We start from the raw sequence: 16731 nt of genomic DNA, 5'->3' as shown, positions 1-16731 counted from the left end.
TTACCTTTATGTTTATATATATATATATAAAACTTGTTAATAATTATCCAAGCTTAGTGAAAGAGCAGCATAGGACAGGCAGAGGGAAAGGTGAAGGTGTCCTGGCTAAAGTGCTGGGCTGAGGCACTGGAGAGCACATCACACCATCTCCTCATCCTTCAGCCTCCCTTGGGCTCTCTGGGCAATTCCCAGCTCCATCGGGATGGGGCAACAGGACCTTCAATAATAACTGGGGACTTTGGAGGTCCTGCTCTAGTTTAGACAAAGTTTCCTCTCCATTTCAGCCAGATCAAACCTAAAGGTCCACACAGCATCTTACTTATTCATAATTTTATGATACATCTTTGAGAGTCTGCCTAACAGGCAGAAGAATATAGTTTACCATACTTTTTGAGCAGCAAAGCATGTTGTTTGTGCTCAAACTAAAATTCTTTATTATAATTTTTCCAACATTCTGAGTAGCCTGCCAGGAGATATTTAGAAGAATAATAAATCTTGCTGGTGCCAGGGATGTGGGAGAAGGGCTCAGGACTAATGCAAAGATCTGTTTTATGAGTGTCATCTGTTCCTGTTCTGCCAAAGGAAGAATGGCATATTGAAATTACTCTGCTGTAGGCAAAAACAGCAAGGACAGCACATTATCCTCTGTTGGCACCAAGGGAGGAAAAAAAAGAAAAGAAAAAGAAAACCATGAAAAACACATTGATGCCATTGATGCCAATATTGGGAAACACAGCAGATAATGTGGTGCAAGTTAAAATATTAAGGTACTCAGTCACTGAAGCAGCAAAAATTCCAGGGAGTCGCATACTGTCAGGAGTGTCCATAGTGAACCTGCTGTTCCTGCCTTTTTCACTTTTCTTCTTGTGGTAGGAAAGATTTTCAGTAGCATTACAGCAAATAAGCACAGTATTATGTGAGCAGGAGAGTGGCAGGCACTTGCTAATAAAACCAAAATGCCTCTGAACTCAATGTCTGCTAATGCAGGCAAAGCATCCTGGCACAGCTGAAGCAACCAACACATATCAGCTGTCCACAGGAGGACATAATGAGCTTGGAGAGAACTATTGCAAAATTAGAGATCTTGCACATCTTGGCAAAGAAATCTCAACAAGGGCAGCTATTTCCTCCATGCTGTATGTAAGAACATCTAGAAGATGTGAGCATTTAAACCTGTAATGGGAAGGACAGAATAAAGTTGACAACAGAAGAATTTTACTACTTCTGTTTATCAGGTTTTGGTCAGCATGTACAATGCCTCTATTAGTGATGTTCATTTACAACAAGCAGTCACACATCAGTGACCACTGAGCTCTGGAAGATTTCTTCTGCCTAGAGGGAGGATGCTGAAGGCTTTAGATAAAAATCTTAAATGATATCACTGGTAATGGGCTAGAGGAACCTAAGGAAGGAAATATGTGAACATAGCAATCTTCAGGTATATATAGATCTATTGCAAAGAGAAAACACTGTTCTTGGTGTGTCTGGCCAGAAAACGTAATGAACTTAAACTGCAGCACAAAGGGACCACTAGAGAAAAGAAAATGTTTCTTCTGAGGGCTACCAAGTAGGGCTCAAGGACAGATGTTTCCAAAGAGACTGAGGGATCTTGCACTGGTGATAAAAGCATAGGTGACAAGTCCTGGGACAGAGAACAGATTAAACAATACCTGAAATGTCTTTGGAATGTTTTTTTATATAATTCTGGGACACGTTGCATTCATCGTGATGGGGAAGCTGTAAAATTTGGAAAAGCCCAAGCAAACGGTTCCCATAGCAAGGTGAGGAATGCATCAGTTCTAGATAACAGCAGATGTTATGGAGGAGAACTCAAGAGATGTTCTATTTTCCATTGAACAATTAAAACAATTTAGAGTCACTGGCTATAAAACAGACATTTGATGCAATGAGGTCAAATTGGTCTCATCATTGGGCATGTTGTGCACACAGAGCTGCCAAGGCAGCCAAGGAAGTTTTGCCAAGTACAGAGGATAAACTACAGACTGGCACTCCTGAGACTTCCCCATGATTTTATCTAGGATTTTGGTCTTCCTTCTTTTTCCCCCCCAGAGACCCAGAAAGGCAGAAAGGAACAGCCTGTTTTCTTCCAACTGCAAGATTTAGTACACATATTGACATGTTTTCCCAACTTCAAAAAGGTATAATTTCAGTCTGTAGAACAGGGTTGGCTGGTTCTTAGGACAACCACATCAAGTGACCCATCAACAGCAGAAACTCATTTTCAAAGACATAGCTTTCAGCGTGGCTTTCATCTCCCGAGGAGGACAAGAAAGAGTTGTCTTTATTTAAAGATCTTAAATGCAGTGCCAATTACTTCTAAAATTCATCCCGAAAGAATCTCTTCAAGCAGAAGCATGGACACACAACAACTAATATTTCAAGTGGAAATGTATCCTGTTTTGCTCAAGAAACACTGAAAATTGGACAGCTCCATATGTTAATATAGTCCAGGGTGTGAAAGCCCCCAGATTCACGGGCCACTTTTCCCTGCTCCAATGCTCCATTTTCCCCACCATCCAGTTGCTTTTTTGTGCACCACAGAAACAGCACTGCAAGTGCTCCTCATACAAGCTCATTCAGAAAACAAAACAAAACCAAAGGCTGAAATACCAAGGCTTACCTGTAACAAAATAAGAAAAGGAAACAGCAAAGCATAGACAGGTGTCAGAAAGTTGCACTCTTAAAACAAAAAAACTCTGATTTTTTAGCATCACAAGGAAGTGATGCTTTCACAGATCAAAATGGGATCAAATCCTCAGGCAATGCACTGTAGAAAAGCAGGCGCCCTCACTGAAGCATTCTCATTAAAACACCCTCCCTCTGCCAATGTAACATTAGGTGCTTTTTTAAAAAGGAAAAGGAAAATCAGCTTTAATTTTCAAGTGACCTTTTAAAAAATCCTTCCTAAAAATTATTAAAAGCATCAGTGAATACAACAGCTCCAATTTCTGTGCTGATAGAACCACGGGTTGATTACAAACCTTTGTGTTTCTTCCTGTATTAAGGCAGCATTGTGCAATCATTGCTGACCTAGGATGAAAGGAAACAAAACAAAAACACACAAGCATAAACTCACAGCTATCATTATCCATGCAGGCTCACCAGGCAGAGGCTGGGGTATTAGCTGGAATTGTGCAAGGATGAGAGAGGAAGGGACTGTGATAGATGAGGAGATAATATCCCACAATGTCACCCAGCAAATGGTGAGCACTCTGCAGCCCAACAGCCACGCTGATCTCCAGCAGCAACATAATTATATTTCAAATTAGTTTTCTGCAATGCAAAAGGGGGAATAAGAAAGATCATCTGATGTGATCATGATACAGAAAGAGACCTGAGTAATATATTAGGATTTCTGGCCCATTATTATACACAGAAAATGAGGCTGTGCCATTCCAGTTCATTTCTGAAGGTTCAAGGTCATCTTATTAGGAACAACATATTTACTGTGAGTCTGAAGAACCAGTATTGATTTGAATGTAAGTGCCTGTGCTTGGTTTTAGGATCCCTCTTTTCCTGTGCTGTCCAAATGAGCCATGAAAGGGACCTCTGCTAAATGAGAAATGCCCAAGCATGGCTGGAATAGACCTTCTATCTCTGCTATTCTTTTGGCACCACTAACATGGAAGGATCAAATTGCCAGCTCAATGGTTTTCAGAAAGTACTGGAAACTAGCAAGAGGATATGGGAACACCAGGATTAATATGCTATACAGCAAAAAAAAGCTTAAGAGAGACACAATCCAGGTCTGACATATCCATGTAATTCCAGGACCAGCCAGGTTTTGTACTTTGTCTCATCCACCCAAACAGAAACCTTGGGGAAAGCTAGGAAGCAGCCTATATGGACAGAAATGTTTTGCCAGATAATAATATCAAGACATGTATGCATGTAGAAAGCAGAAAGAAGAGAAACACCTTAAAGCTTTTAAGTGCTAACATGCCAAAAGTTATGCACTAGGAACAGAACTGGTAATTTGCCCTGTGAGACCAGAAACAGAGTCTGACTAAAGCCCTAACCAAGAAAGACTTGGCTTCACAGAGAAGTAGCCTTGTTATCTGCTGTCTAATGTGTCTGGAGAAATGGGTCACAGGGTGCTTTCTTTGTGAATAAACTTGATGGCTGCAAAGAAATCCAGTCTGGCTCATCAGCTTCCCTTCCCTGAGGAAATAGTCTGCCAGACTCCAGGTGCTGCCTACCTCCTCAGCAATTCCACTGATTTATGCCTCTAGCTAGTTCTAAGCCCGGGCACTGTGCTTAAGTACCTCACTAATGACAACTGCATGAGATAAAGGAGAAAATACACTTTTACAAATAATTTCCTTGTGTTTTTGTAGCAAATTGTTACGGATGCAAGTGCAGAACTGTGCACAAATGCAAGTTACAAGGTGATGGTGCCTTTTAAAATGTAGAGGTTTTATCTACCAGGACCAGGCAAGCACTGAGGGTTCTACTGAGCTCCTTGGCAAATCTGCTGCCTCCTGTACACCCTGGTCAGACCTGTGCTTGTGAATCCCATCACACAAACAAGCTTTGCAAAATAACAACACGAGGCTGACAGCTCAGGGGCACCATGAGGCCAATGGGGGCAGAAGGTTTTATTTCATTTCATTTCTGAGAACATCATCCTGTCTCCTTCCTTCTGCTTCCATTCTTTTTCTATCTGCCCAGAACCTTTCTGTCCATTTATTCTGCATTCCTCCCCATCTATTTCTCTGCTGTCAGCTGTCAATGTTTTTTGTCCCACCCTCTCATTTTTCTGTCTCTTCTTTTAAAGAAGCAGTAATCAGGGGTAAAAATGATAATAGAGAAAAAAGGAAAAGGCATGGAAAAAATCTGAAGATTGCACCCACTCCAGTTTATAACTCATTTCTGTGGCTCCCCCTGAACCCTGCAACATTTTCTAGTCACCAAGGAGTCACAGTAAAATACAACCCTGACTATGGGGTGAGAAAAGCAAGTGGCACAGAAAACTTGGTAATTCTCATCTAAGGGCTGCAACCACCTATTGGCAGCAGGACTGCAGTGACAGAGTCTGTGATTTAGGGTCCTTACCAGAATCTACACTGGTGTTAAACCAACTAATAAAGAGTTACAACAGAGATGTGCTAATTATATTTTTCCACTTGAGTGTGTACTGAACATTGTAAACTATCATTTAGTGTCATTATTTTAATGATATATTATGTTGATAATACAATCTGGGTTAATTCCCAAAAGCGAAATCTAGGGGAAAAAAAGCTTCTCTGATATTTTTAAAATGCAATTCTCTTTAACCTTAAACCAGAAACTACTATAGACCCATCTCCAGGAAAAGCATTAATTTTCCATCAAAGGTAGCAACTATAATTATTATGGAAACAAATTGCCACAAACCAATTGTCATTTCTCTTATTTTAGTAGGGGAAAAAACCCCAAAAAATAAAATCAGAATTTTATATGGTAAGGCCCATAATTAAGTGCCTTCTATTAAGGGATGTCTCATCTTTTGCTGAGAGAGAGCAAACAGTCAGCAGTGTATTCAGCACTGGACAGAAGGAGAAAATAGATGTTTGCCTGTCCCAAAGGTATAAGGATATCAAAGTGTAGCAAAGTGGAAACAAAACACATAATTCTAACCATTCCTGTTCCCCATCACTTTAAGCAGTATAAGTCACTCCATACTCTAAACAGCATTTATCTCCCCTAGCCTATTAGCCTGCAAATAGCAATAATCATTATCTCTGAAATTCCACCTGAATCAAGACACAGGTCTTTTCTTACACATTTAGGCAATGACTCCAACCCAACCCTGGTTGTGAAGGACAGCTCACACAGGTATTTGTTTACTATTTTATACCTCATTGCCAGATATCCCTGGATGACTGCAGAAGCAAGGAGCCATTGGGGGCCTCCCTGACCATCAAGTATTTCACCAATTGTCCAAGGACAAGATGAAATGTTTCTTAGCCTATCAAAACCACATTTTTTTCAGGCAAGTAGTTTTATCTTGGTCTTATGTATTTCTGGTTAATATCTTCATATCTCTTTAAAATAATTTAAAGACTGTATGTAAGATTTAAGCTTTTATCATGCTTGAAAGTCACCACAAAAAACCAAGCAAACAAATAAACCTGTTAAAAGTATGTGTGTTTGAATGGTCCTCTAGACCTATGTACTATGCCAAGAGCCTGATCCTTTCTTCCCTAACACTTATCAACACAGAAAAAACCACCCTGAGTAACAAAGGGATCTGCTAGAACAGGCTATGAAAATAACAGGAATGAATGAAGTCTGAGATCTTTGGTATCTTCCTCTGCTTCCTGCAGAGGCAGCTGTGGGAGCACTGATCTGCTGCAGATTGGCAGAACAATCTCTCTGCTGAACCCCACACACCTTTTGTGCCAACTACTTGTTAACAGAGCCCAAACAGACTCATTCAGTGTTTATCAAACCACGGAAAAACAATGGTTTTCCGCAGAGAGGGGCAGAAGATTTCAAAGGATCACAAAACACTGACATTAACCATGGCTGGCAGAGCTCTCAGGGACAGAGAATGAGACTTTGCTGCTGAAGCCACTAATCACCGGGTGCAGGTTCTTGTCCCCAGCCCTGGAGGAGCAGCTGCTCCCAGCAGTTAAAGGCAGCCAAAACAGTTCGAAAAACAATGGATTTTAGAAATTCAATACACTGGAGAGTGATTAAAGCATTTTGCCATCACATCAAAGGCAGGGTTTGATTCTCACTTTGCATTGTCATGAGCTGACCAAAGCAAAAATAGACCCTCATCAAGGAGGGAGGCAATCCAAATCCCAAATCCCTTTGATTTATCCTGTGCTGTCCTATTTTTACCCAAAATCTACCCCAGCACAGGGAAGATGTGAGAACTTGCAGGTTACACAAGGCTGTGTTTTCACAGTGCTGCTGGGTGCTGTGATGGCTATAATTGTGATACACTGAGAATGTTTGCAGCCTTCTGCAGATCTCACACTCACACTTCTGCCCAACTGGTGTGATGTGCTTGTGTTATAACAGTTCAACATGTTGTAACCAAAAGCTGTTGAGAATGCTGGTTCAAATGATTTCTCTCCAAGCACTGTCCTTTGTTTAGGTCTTTATATCTAGAAATGAGTAGGGGATGGACACTGTGCTATTCACAGCCTGATTCTCTGTTGTGGCACTGGGAAATCCATCTCATCTGTGTCTCAGTATCCTTGGTTGCCAGTCATACACAATGCTCAGCTCACAAGGCTTTGGAAATGAAGGACTTGGTGGGTACCACCTTTCTACAGATAAATTAACTATGTAAATCAGGTGGAGGTTTATGACAGATTAGGTATTCCAGGAAAATTAACAGTCTTGGTGATCCTGGTCATACTGCAGAGCAGTCAGCTGTATTTTCCACCTATTTACTAATACATGAATAAAAACAAAATGTTTCCCAGCAGCTGCACTCAGACAGAACAGCAAACATTCTTAGTAGAAGATCCTGACTGTAGTGTCCAAACCATGCTGAGTCTGGAGAGGAACTAACAACAAATGAAATCTCTCAAAGTCAGCCGTTCGTTTCCAGCTCAAAACACTGCTGGACTCACATATGTTGCCTGGGGGATGAAGCAGGGGAATTTGTTTGAAATTCTCTTGATTTGTCTGAATTTTTTCTCCCCTCAGACTCTTTGACCCCTTGGGAAGCTTCTGCTCTGTCAGGCATGTAATCAAGCCCAAAGGGAAATCAAATGGGCTCGCTTACACAGTCATTAGTGGTCCCTAAAAAGCTCAAGGGGCTCATGCTTTCTGACACTTGTAAGATAAACTGGGAAAGGGTTATAAAATAAAGGAAATAAAGACAGGAGAGAAGTTGGAAGACTTGATTGAAAAGCCTTCAAAGAGGCACCCCACTTTTTGCAGCAAACCCAGCAGTCTCTGCTGAGATTTGTTGTAAGACAAGAGCCATGGGATGTGAACAATTAGTCCTTTGCAGAGTTTTTCCAATGTGCACCACATGCATCGCCTCAATGCTCCAGCTGCAGACAAGTCAGTGTCATTTTCTCACAAAACAGTTTCTCTGCAAAGTGCCAGGGGAGCAGGCATAACCTATTAGAAAGGGCTGACAATAAATCCCTTATCTTTATTAAGATTCAAATCTTGCTCCACCCCACACTTATCAAATCTATTGATTTCAAAGTAAACAAAACCCTCTGTATAGATTGGCTGTACGTGAATCTTGGATTTAATCTAAGTGTGTAGGTACCATGATTTAAGCAATGGAAAATTGAACCATCACAACAGGCTAGGAAATCATATAGAAGAATTTGCATTCAATCAAAATGTATGCTATGTATGTTATTTGCTATATTGTGTCATTATAATTTTAACCCCTCATGAATCACACAGCTAAAGAACTGTGATACATTTGTACATGAAAATCTAGGGAAAAAAAAGATTAGTTGATTCACAATTTGTTTTGGGAAAAAAATTGTTATCCACTTGAAGCCATCATTGGAAAAATTGCTTTTCAAATCTATTACATCTCAGGCATACTAAGTACACTCTAATGAGTTCAAAAATGTGTAATGACACTGCTAATTCTATGGCTAGCTCCGAATCAAGACTTTTTCTTTTCTTCAAAGGAAAATAGGATTATTAAGTGCACTAGCAGAATTTCCTTAACATGATTGATAGGAAGAAAGAGTAATCACCTTTGAAGTGCCACTACGTATAATACCTCTCCAGTGTTCTCTTTCTCCTCCTGACACCCGTGAGTAATTGAAAGTAAAGAAGCTGCTTAGTGTGATCAATGAAGCCCAGATGACAGCCTGTTCTACAGCACCTACCAGCACTGCAGGGTGACAACAGCCTCATCTTTGATACTTTGGGGTTGACACAGGGCAGCACATTTTGAAGTGCCAGGCTCCAGTTTGGCAGGAATCGCAGTGCCACGATCGCTAATGACTTGGATTAGGTGCTCCTCTGTCAGCACTGAGGGCCTCTCACTCTGCAGGAAATAATGCTGGAATTCAGGCTGGAAACTGGGCCAGGCACTGCTGGGTCTGGACTCAGGCTCACAAAACAGGATTCTGCTGCAGAGAAGCCTCAGGAGCCCAGTTTGGGGCTGTTGGTGCCCCTGTCTGCAGCACAGCAGGGACCTCACCTGGGACATCACAGGGAGCAGCTCTGGCAGAACAGCAGCAGGTACTGCCACAGCCCCCAGAGAGTCACAAACACACCAAGAGGCATTTTCCTGTCAGTCACAGATTCTGGGAATTGGAGAATTAAACAAAATTGCTGCGCCCAAGTAGACTGCAGTTGACTCACCACAGGTTTCTGAGGGAATAAATTATCTTAAAAAATACCTGTCTGGATTGCTTCCCATTTATCCATGTAACACTGTTTTGGTATTAACAGCTTAGATATTAATAATGAATCAATTTACAACTATATAAGGAACTAGCAAGCACTGTTTCTATTTTACTGAGTTCTTTGCAAAACATCAGGCTGGTCTGAGCTGACTTCTCTGAGAAAAATTCCCATAAAAGATAACTTAAAAATCACCAATATGTGTACAAATTTGGCTTCTATCCTGAATACCAGGATTAAAAAAATCTGCAACATACAGAGCATCTCTAAAAACATTAAATGCAATTTTATTGATGTTTCAACAGCTCAGATGAGTTCTATTGTTTCACAGTCCTAGGCATTGAAATTGGAGGTGCTACACCAAGGTTAAATCACAGTAGTGACAGTTTCTTGTGTCAGACACCTGTCAAAGTGTAATAAGAAATCCGTGAAAAGAAATAAGATGCCAAAAGCACATCACAACAGGGTTTTTCATTTTCATACTTCATGATTCATAAGTCACAGAAACTGTATACCTATGAAAAGAAGGTGGCAGCTACACACCAACACTTCCTGTTTGGCAGAAAATCACACTTGAATGTAAAGACAGGTACTGCCCAGCCATGCTTAAAAAAGGCTGTGCAATCCCACCCTGGAATACTTTACACAGGGCAGTGGGAAGGGGACAATTTGTGCTTCACCTGGTAGGCCTGGCAGAGAGGCAGAGACGGCTGAAGTGCGGCCAAATCCACACCCCAGCTCAGCACCCCATAAATCCCCCAATAATAAGGGATTTATGAATTGTGGGCAGGATTTTAGGTAGGATTTGTCAATAGGATTTTAGATACCAGCAGAATTGTCAGCAGGATTTTAAGTAACACAGGTGCAGTTTGCATCTAGACACCCCACACCTGAGTGCCTGCAGGTTCTCCATGGGGTCTCCCTCACACCTATTTCCCATGGGTACACACAGAAACCTAAGCTCCCTTTCCTTTACAAAACCCCCAGTGAGTGCCAGACACACTGACACCAAATAATGAAATCAATTCAGAAAAATCAAAGCCATCAAAACTGAGCCACACCAACATGCTCAAAAAAAAAATCTTTAGTTAATGCATTTTATAGGAGACCAATCAAAGGGACTGAGGAAAATGGAGCAATGACAAAGATGGACAGTTTCAAATCTGCACATGGGCCCATGACCACAGGAAGGAAATATGTGCACAGGTGTAGCACTGGCTCCTTTTTGTAAAAAGGGACTTTTAAATACCTGTTCCTTGAAATTAAAGGGAAGACTTTCACACAGAGGGGCTGTCTGAATGTTATCTGTGATATCAAATGAAGCAGTCACAGAATAACTTAGGTACCATGCACACTTCTGAGCCTGCTTAAACATGTCCTAGCTTTACAGCAATAAGTAAATTTCAGTAAATCCCCTCTTCCCGCTTACATTACCTTTACTTATATGAGAAAACGAATGGAAACAGTGGCCAAACTGTGCATATATTAAGGACAGGCAATATTCATCTCCATGTAAAGATGCCTTTACTTTCAGAGCCTGGGCAGCTTTTTCTGGTTTGTTTTTAAATAGCCCTACTCTGCAATATAGGCCAGTGCTGCATTTGCCTGAAAGTCTGCTTCTTGAAGCTGATTTCTTTAAAACTGTGAATGATACAGTCTGTTCTGAACTACCTATGCAGAGCTCTGGCAGTAACACTCCTACTAGCAGGAAGGGGAGTTTATAGCTGCAGCTTTGCAAGAAACAAATAACATTTTCCTGTGACTATTGATTGCCATCTATTTTTATGACACATCTGCGACTTTCAGTGACTTACACAAGTGTTCTGCATTAATAATATATCTGCTCCAGTTATTTATATATTTACTTGATAAATTAAAAAATACATACTAATAAAACAAGTGTAAGGTTCTCCAGAGAGGAAAATATTAAATGACTGCTTTTAGATGAAAGGCCACAGAGCAACATCCACCAAGAGACCCATTTATTTTCTGTACACACACATGCAGGATGTCACATATATCAGTGTATATACATGTCCCCTGCCTTTTCCTCCCTCCCCTTTTGGTGGTTCAGTGACCTGCAGCCCCTCCCTTGCCAGAAGGGCCAGCAGCTGGGCTCAGCATCTCCTGTCCCTTCAGGGGACACAGAAAATGAGATTCTGGGCCTTAGGCCTGACCTTCACCACAAGCAATGTGAAAGGGACAAAGTTACCAACAGTGGTCATTTCCCTGAAGCTGTTCATGCCTTTGATATTAGCTGGAATAGAGAGACCTGCCACAGAATAAATATTGCTGTTTTCTTTTTATTTTCCTGGCAATATCTAAACAGATAAAAAATAGTTTTAAAAAAAAGTCTCACTCAGCTGGATGTGCACACACACAAAATCTGTGACTCTCCAAAGCTGTATTGTGCTGCTTCTCTAATGGCAGCTGCAAAGACAGAAATATCCTTTAATCAGAGTTATCTTAAAATCATCTGCACTTTATAATTATAACATACTAGCCAGAAGGAAATGTTAGATTAACTAGTGCCCACAACATCTTTGAGAAGAGATTTATAGAGAAAAAGTCATTTTAAACTCAAAGATATTCCAATCCATTCTCAAGAGTCCTGCAGAACATGAGTGGAAGTGTAAAGAAAATAGCCAGAGTTAGTCATATAGACTGCTAATGTCAAAGATGATGAAAATACAAAGTTTTGTATTCCATTTCTAGAGGAAGAAAGATTCTGCATCAGCCTGCCAGATAACCCTGGAAAAAAATTCTATCTGCACCTGCCATTGCAGAGATTCCTTATCTCCCCCTCTCTGCTCACGTGGATTTCCTTTTCTTAAAAAGCACTTTAAAATCTCCTGGCTGGTTTGAGCCTGTATTTGTGAGGCTGGGGATCCACATAATGGGTTGTAATCTGCCAGGAAAGTCCCTTGATCCAGGTCACCAGCTCTGCCACCACACACAATGGGTGGTTTGCAGTGGAGAGCAGGAACCAGGGCAACATCAAGGACAGAAACCATTAAGCTGTGACTAAATGTGAAACCACAGCCCAGCTGAAATAAATGGGGCATATTTCCTGTAAAACCATGAAGCAAAAGAGTTCAGCAGCCAAGCTGCCAAGAGGAAAGAGCAGGAGTCAAAGGCACTGTAGCATTATATGTGTATCTCAGTTGGTTTATATGCTTGTAAAACTGCCCACTTCTTTTCACCTTTAAAATCAGCCTCTTAACAGAAGCCTCCTCATACTGGGTGACCTCAATGGTCTATTAGGAAATGCTTTCATCCTGTGGAAATGCCCTTGTGTGCCCACTGGCCATGGAAAAAGCATTCTGGACTGAGGTGCTTTAACTCCACACCTGCTGCCAAACCAGATGAACCCCGAGCCCACCTCTTCCATATTCAGAAAGATGTTTCTGGTGATGCTATGGAAACCAGTGCTGTCCTCTACAGAGACTCAAAGCTGCATTAAATATGTTCTTTTACCAACTTTCCTCCTTTCAGTGTTAGGACCATTAGGAAAATGGATGCTGGCAGGCTTTGCTCTTGACCCCAGTTCAAGCTCCCTGTGTTTTTCTATTAATCCCAAACAAAAAGGTAAATGCTAAGGGTGGCTTACAAAACACTAAGGTCTGGGGAAAGAGTGAGGAAAAATGCTTATATTATCACACTGCACTCCAGTTAATAGATGCTGCACTTAGCATGTTATAAATCTGGAAGTTTCAGTTTTAAATTCCAAATGCTATTCAGCCAACCCTTCCCTTCCCAGCCTTTAACAACTGCACCTCATCCTTAGTCCTTGATAGCACACAGCTATGCAAAACCAGCAGCTGCTCAAACTCTGTCACTGGGTCCTGTCTCAAAAAACAGATATTTAACTCAGGACACTTCAAAGATGAATAACAGCAAAAGGAGGAAGGATCAGTACTCCTTAGGTCCTTCACTTTTAGCTCCTGGTTTTGAAATACATCTGCCTTTCTAATTAAATAAGGGTCTGCTGTTATTTTCTTAATGTTTTACATAAATCTATTCCCTCCAAAGAGATAAGGATGAGAAAATGGATCACACCCCTACAACTTCTGAACAGACAGCACCTACCTGAGTATTATTTGCATGCGTGCCATGCTGCACTGAAATCAAATGCATGTTCCATGGCATGTAAACTAAATCACTACAACAGAAGAAAAAAAAGGAGCTAATTAAAACACAAAGGTGAAAGACAAAATAAACAGAACAAGCAATGAGCCAGATGACAGCATTCTTTAGGTCATTACAAGAAGGCTGCTCCTCCATAGTGCTTAGTAAAAGCACCTATCTCTGATAGACAGAGTTCTGTTGTTCTCTGTAAAGGCTTTTACTTCTATTGGCACTAATCTCACTTTTCAAATGGACAATACATGGGTGAAATCCATTTTGGACCACTCATATAGCTTGTCTTAGTGAATGCTATAGGCAGAATAGTTTCATGCTTCATCTTCCAGGAGTGCTGCTCACTGTTGCAACAGTTGGATTTCCTCTTTTGTTGCTGGGATAAATTCCTTTCAAATATTCCTGCTTTTACTGAAAACACAAGACTTATTTTTCATTCTTCCTGATTGATAAGAAAAGCCTGAAAATGTATCTCAATGCACCCAAAATGTTCAGAAACTAAAACACAAACAATAGGAAGTCCAAGGTTAGTCTCTTTCCTCTGAATCTCCTTATTAAGTCAATTTTTAGAATTTTGAAAGGCAAGCCCATGCTTCCTAGAATCTGAAGGTTGTCAGTTCCACTATTAAGCCCATTTAATAATGGTTCAATGGAAGCTCCCCTTTTGCAAAGGAATTTTCATGTTTGAGCTAAGGATGTTCTGTGATCAAGACAAGACATTACTTAACTTGAGCCCCAAAAAACTTCAATATACTCCATGTTCTTTCTTATCTCTAGGGTTCTTCTCAGGAATTACAAACTGACTGCTCAGGTAGGTGCCTCTAGAGCCTGGTATCTGTCTGTTCTCTCCTTTCCACAGGGCCACTGCAGCAGCCCATTCCCAGCCCACAGCTGTGCCTGGCTCTGAGCACACAGCCCCTAAACCCCAGCTGGGGTCTGTAGGGTGGGCACTGAGCTCAGCTGGGTCTGTGGGGTGGGCACAGAGCTCAGCTGGGTCTGTGGAGTGGGCACGGAGCTCAGCTGGGCCTGTGGGGTGGGCACGGAGCTCAGCTGGGTCTGTGGGGTGGGCACGGAGCTCAGCTGGGCCTGTGGGGTGGGCACTGAGCTCAGCTGGGTCTGTGGGGTGGGCACTGAGCTCAGCTGGGTCTGTATGGTGGGCACTGAGCTCAGCTGGGTCTGCAGGGTGGGCACTGAGCTCAGCTGGGTCTGTGGGGTGGGCACGGAGCTCAGCCAGCCCCCAGCCCACTCCTTTCCACACCACCTTGGGGAGGCTCAGGCTTTTTGCCCATGTAGATGACTCACAGCCATCAGTGCACAATAAAAGCTCAGAGTTAAAAACACAGGAGTTCATCTTCCCTTGTGTTACCCACACGCCTGCAGCCAAACAGAGAGACTAAAGAGAGTTTGTCTCTTAGCTCTTAAATATTTAATCCACACCTTCTACATGATATTCTAGCTTCTAGATACAATCCTGTAAATCACTGAACATCTGTAAGAAGTTACACTATTCTAGATTTTTTACATTTCCTTCTGTGGCACATCCACATATGATGTGAAGGCTGATTAAGTTATGCCTGTACATATTCTGACAAGGTCTTACAAAAGTGCTCAGGAATATTTCAGGCAAGAGAAAAAACCAGTACTGAAACACAGAAACCTGCCAATTCTCACCTTTGCAGATAATCTACCTCAAGTCCATCCTAAATGCTAAATCCTTCAGAAGAACAGATGCAGGATGTAATGGTACAAGAGAGGTATAGATAAGAAAGAAAAAAAAAAGTGGGTTTTCATCCCCTGCAAAAATTTTTCCTTCACTACAAATACATAATTGAAATTAAGTGTCTTTTCAAAAGAAAAGCACATTATACTGAAAAATTAAGTTAAATGCTAAAGGACCTTACCCCAAGAAACCTGAGTCATCACTGGTGATGGCGTCTACCAGGACATTGCTGTGTCATTTTGTAAACGACATTTTGTTGTCACTGCATTTCACCACAGCTGAATAATAAGGAATTTATGAATTGTGGGCAGGATTTTAAGTAGGATTCGTCAGAATGATTTTAGGTGTCAGTAGGATTTTAAGTAACACAGGTGCAACTTGCATCTAAACACCCAGAGAATGAAGGACAAATGTCCATTTTTCATTTGATGCAGTTAAGGTTCTTCGTTAATGCAAAAAATAGGATAGTGTCCTGTACAGTGCTTTTGCCTATAAAAGATGTGAAGAGACTGGATGATGCTTTGCTTGAGAATAAGGTATGGCTTATTGCCATACTTTATTGCCATACCATCTTAATGCTCAGAAACTTAGAGTCATTTCTAGAATAGTCCTTTCCAGAAGGGAGTTACCTACAACTTTCTATTGTGAAACAAATAGCTGCATTTTCCACTGTTGTTCCCTAGAAATGAAGTCCCCTTGGTCCTCAGAATGAAAGACTAGGCATGTGTAGAATTTTAGTTTTTGTTTCTACTCTTTTGTCTTTCTGTTTAATAGTAAATGCCCTGACTGCTAAATGAAACTAGAACCAGATGATCTTTAAGGTCTCTTCCAGCCCAAGACCTTCTATGATTCTATGAATATGTAACCAAGCTCCATTGGCAGGGTTGAAGAAACTTTTGCTAATGATAGTAGTCAGGGTTTTTTTCCCACATTTATAACATCCTGTAATAGGTTTCCAGGATAAGTTTATTTATTAATTGAATCTGTCATACCAGGAACAGAAAGAGCATTCAGATTAGGCCAAGCTGGATGGAGCTCTCAGTGTCCTGGTCAAGTGGACAGTGCATCTGCCCATGGCAGAGAATTGTAACAAGGTCTTTAAGGTCCCTTCCAACCTAAACTATTCTATGATTCTGTGATTCCATTTTACAAAAGGACAGAAAAGCCAATGTCACCTGCTGCCTATGGAAGGGAGAACAGAGTAATCCCCATTTCCACATTCTCTGTATCCATTAGACCACTTCAGGTCACACAAGTTTGCTGTCACACATTAAAGGAACTGCTCAGAAGCATTAAAGTACTAGAGAGCCAGTGAGTAACAGGATGGGTTCTAAGACAGGATTAAAAATTCCAGGTATAGGTTACTTGCACTTAGTTCTCCTAGAGGGGATCTACTGTCTCCAAGTCCTAAAATTAAAAAGTCAGCAAAAGGATGTGCTGAATCCCAGATGTTAATTGCACAGACTCGCTGGATTAGAACTGCAGATAATTAATTGCCGAATTTTAATACAAGC

General features: G+C 41.2%; 1 protein-coding gene across 6 annotated transcripts in view; it reads right to left on the bottom strand.

Annotated features, from left to right (window-relative positions):
* FHIT (fragile histidine triad diadenosine triphosphatase) overlaps nucleotides 1-16731 on the bottom strand; it is a 512539-nt gene that overhangs the window by 174545 nt on the left and 321263 nt on the right. Inside the window, exon 1 of one of the 6 annotated variants that reach the window (XM_026794403.2) lies at nucleotides 3098-3244. The exons of the other annotated variants lie outside the window; for them this stretch is intronic. Coding sequence (XP_026650204.1) covers nucleotides 3098-3113 — 16 coding nt within the window. The 5' untranslated portion in view covers nucleotides 3114-3244. Of the gene's footprint in view, nucleotides 1-3097; nucleotides 3245-16731 lie in introns of those variants that run through there. 6 annotated transcript variants of the gene reach the window in all.

The sequence above is a fragment of the Zonotrichia albicollis genome, chromosome 12 (genome assembly GCF_047830755.1).
Source record: "Zonotrichia albicollis isolate bZonAlb1 chromosome 12, bZonAlb1.hap1, whole genome shotgun sequence".
Lineage (NCBI taxonomy): Eukaryota > Metazoa > Chordata > Aves > Passeriformes > Passerellidae > Zonotrichia > Zonotrichia albicollis.
Note: the sequence above shows the minus strand (reverse complement) of the source record. Positions and strands in the feature narration are given on the sequence as shown.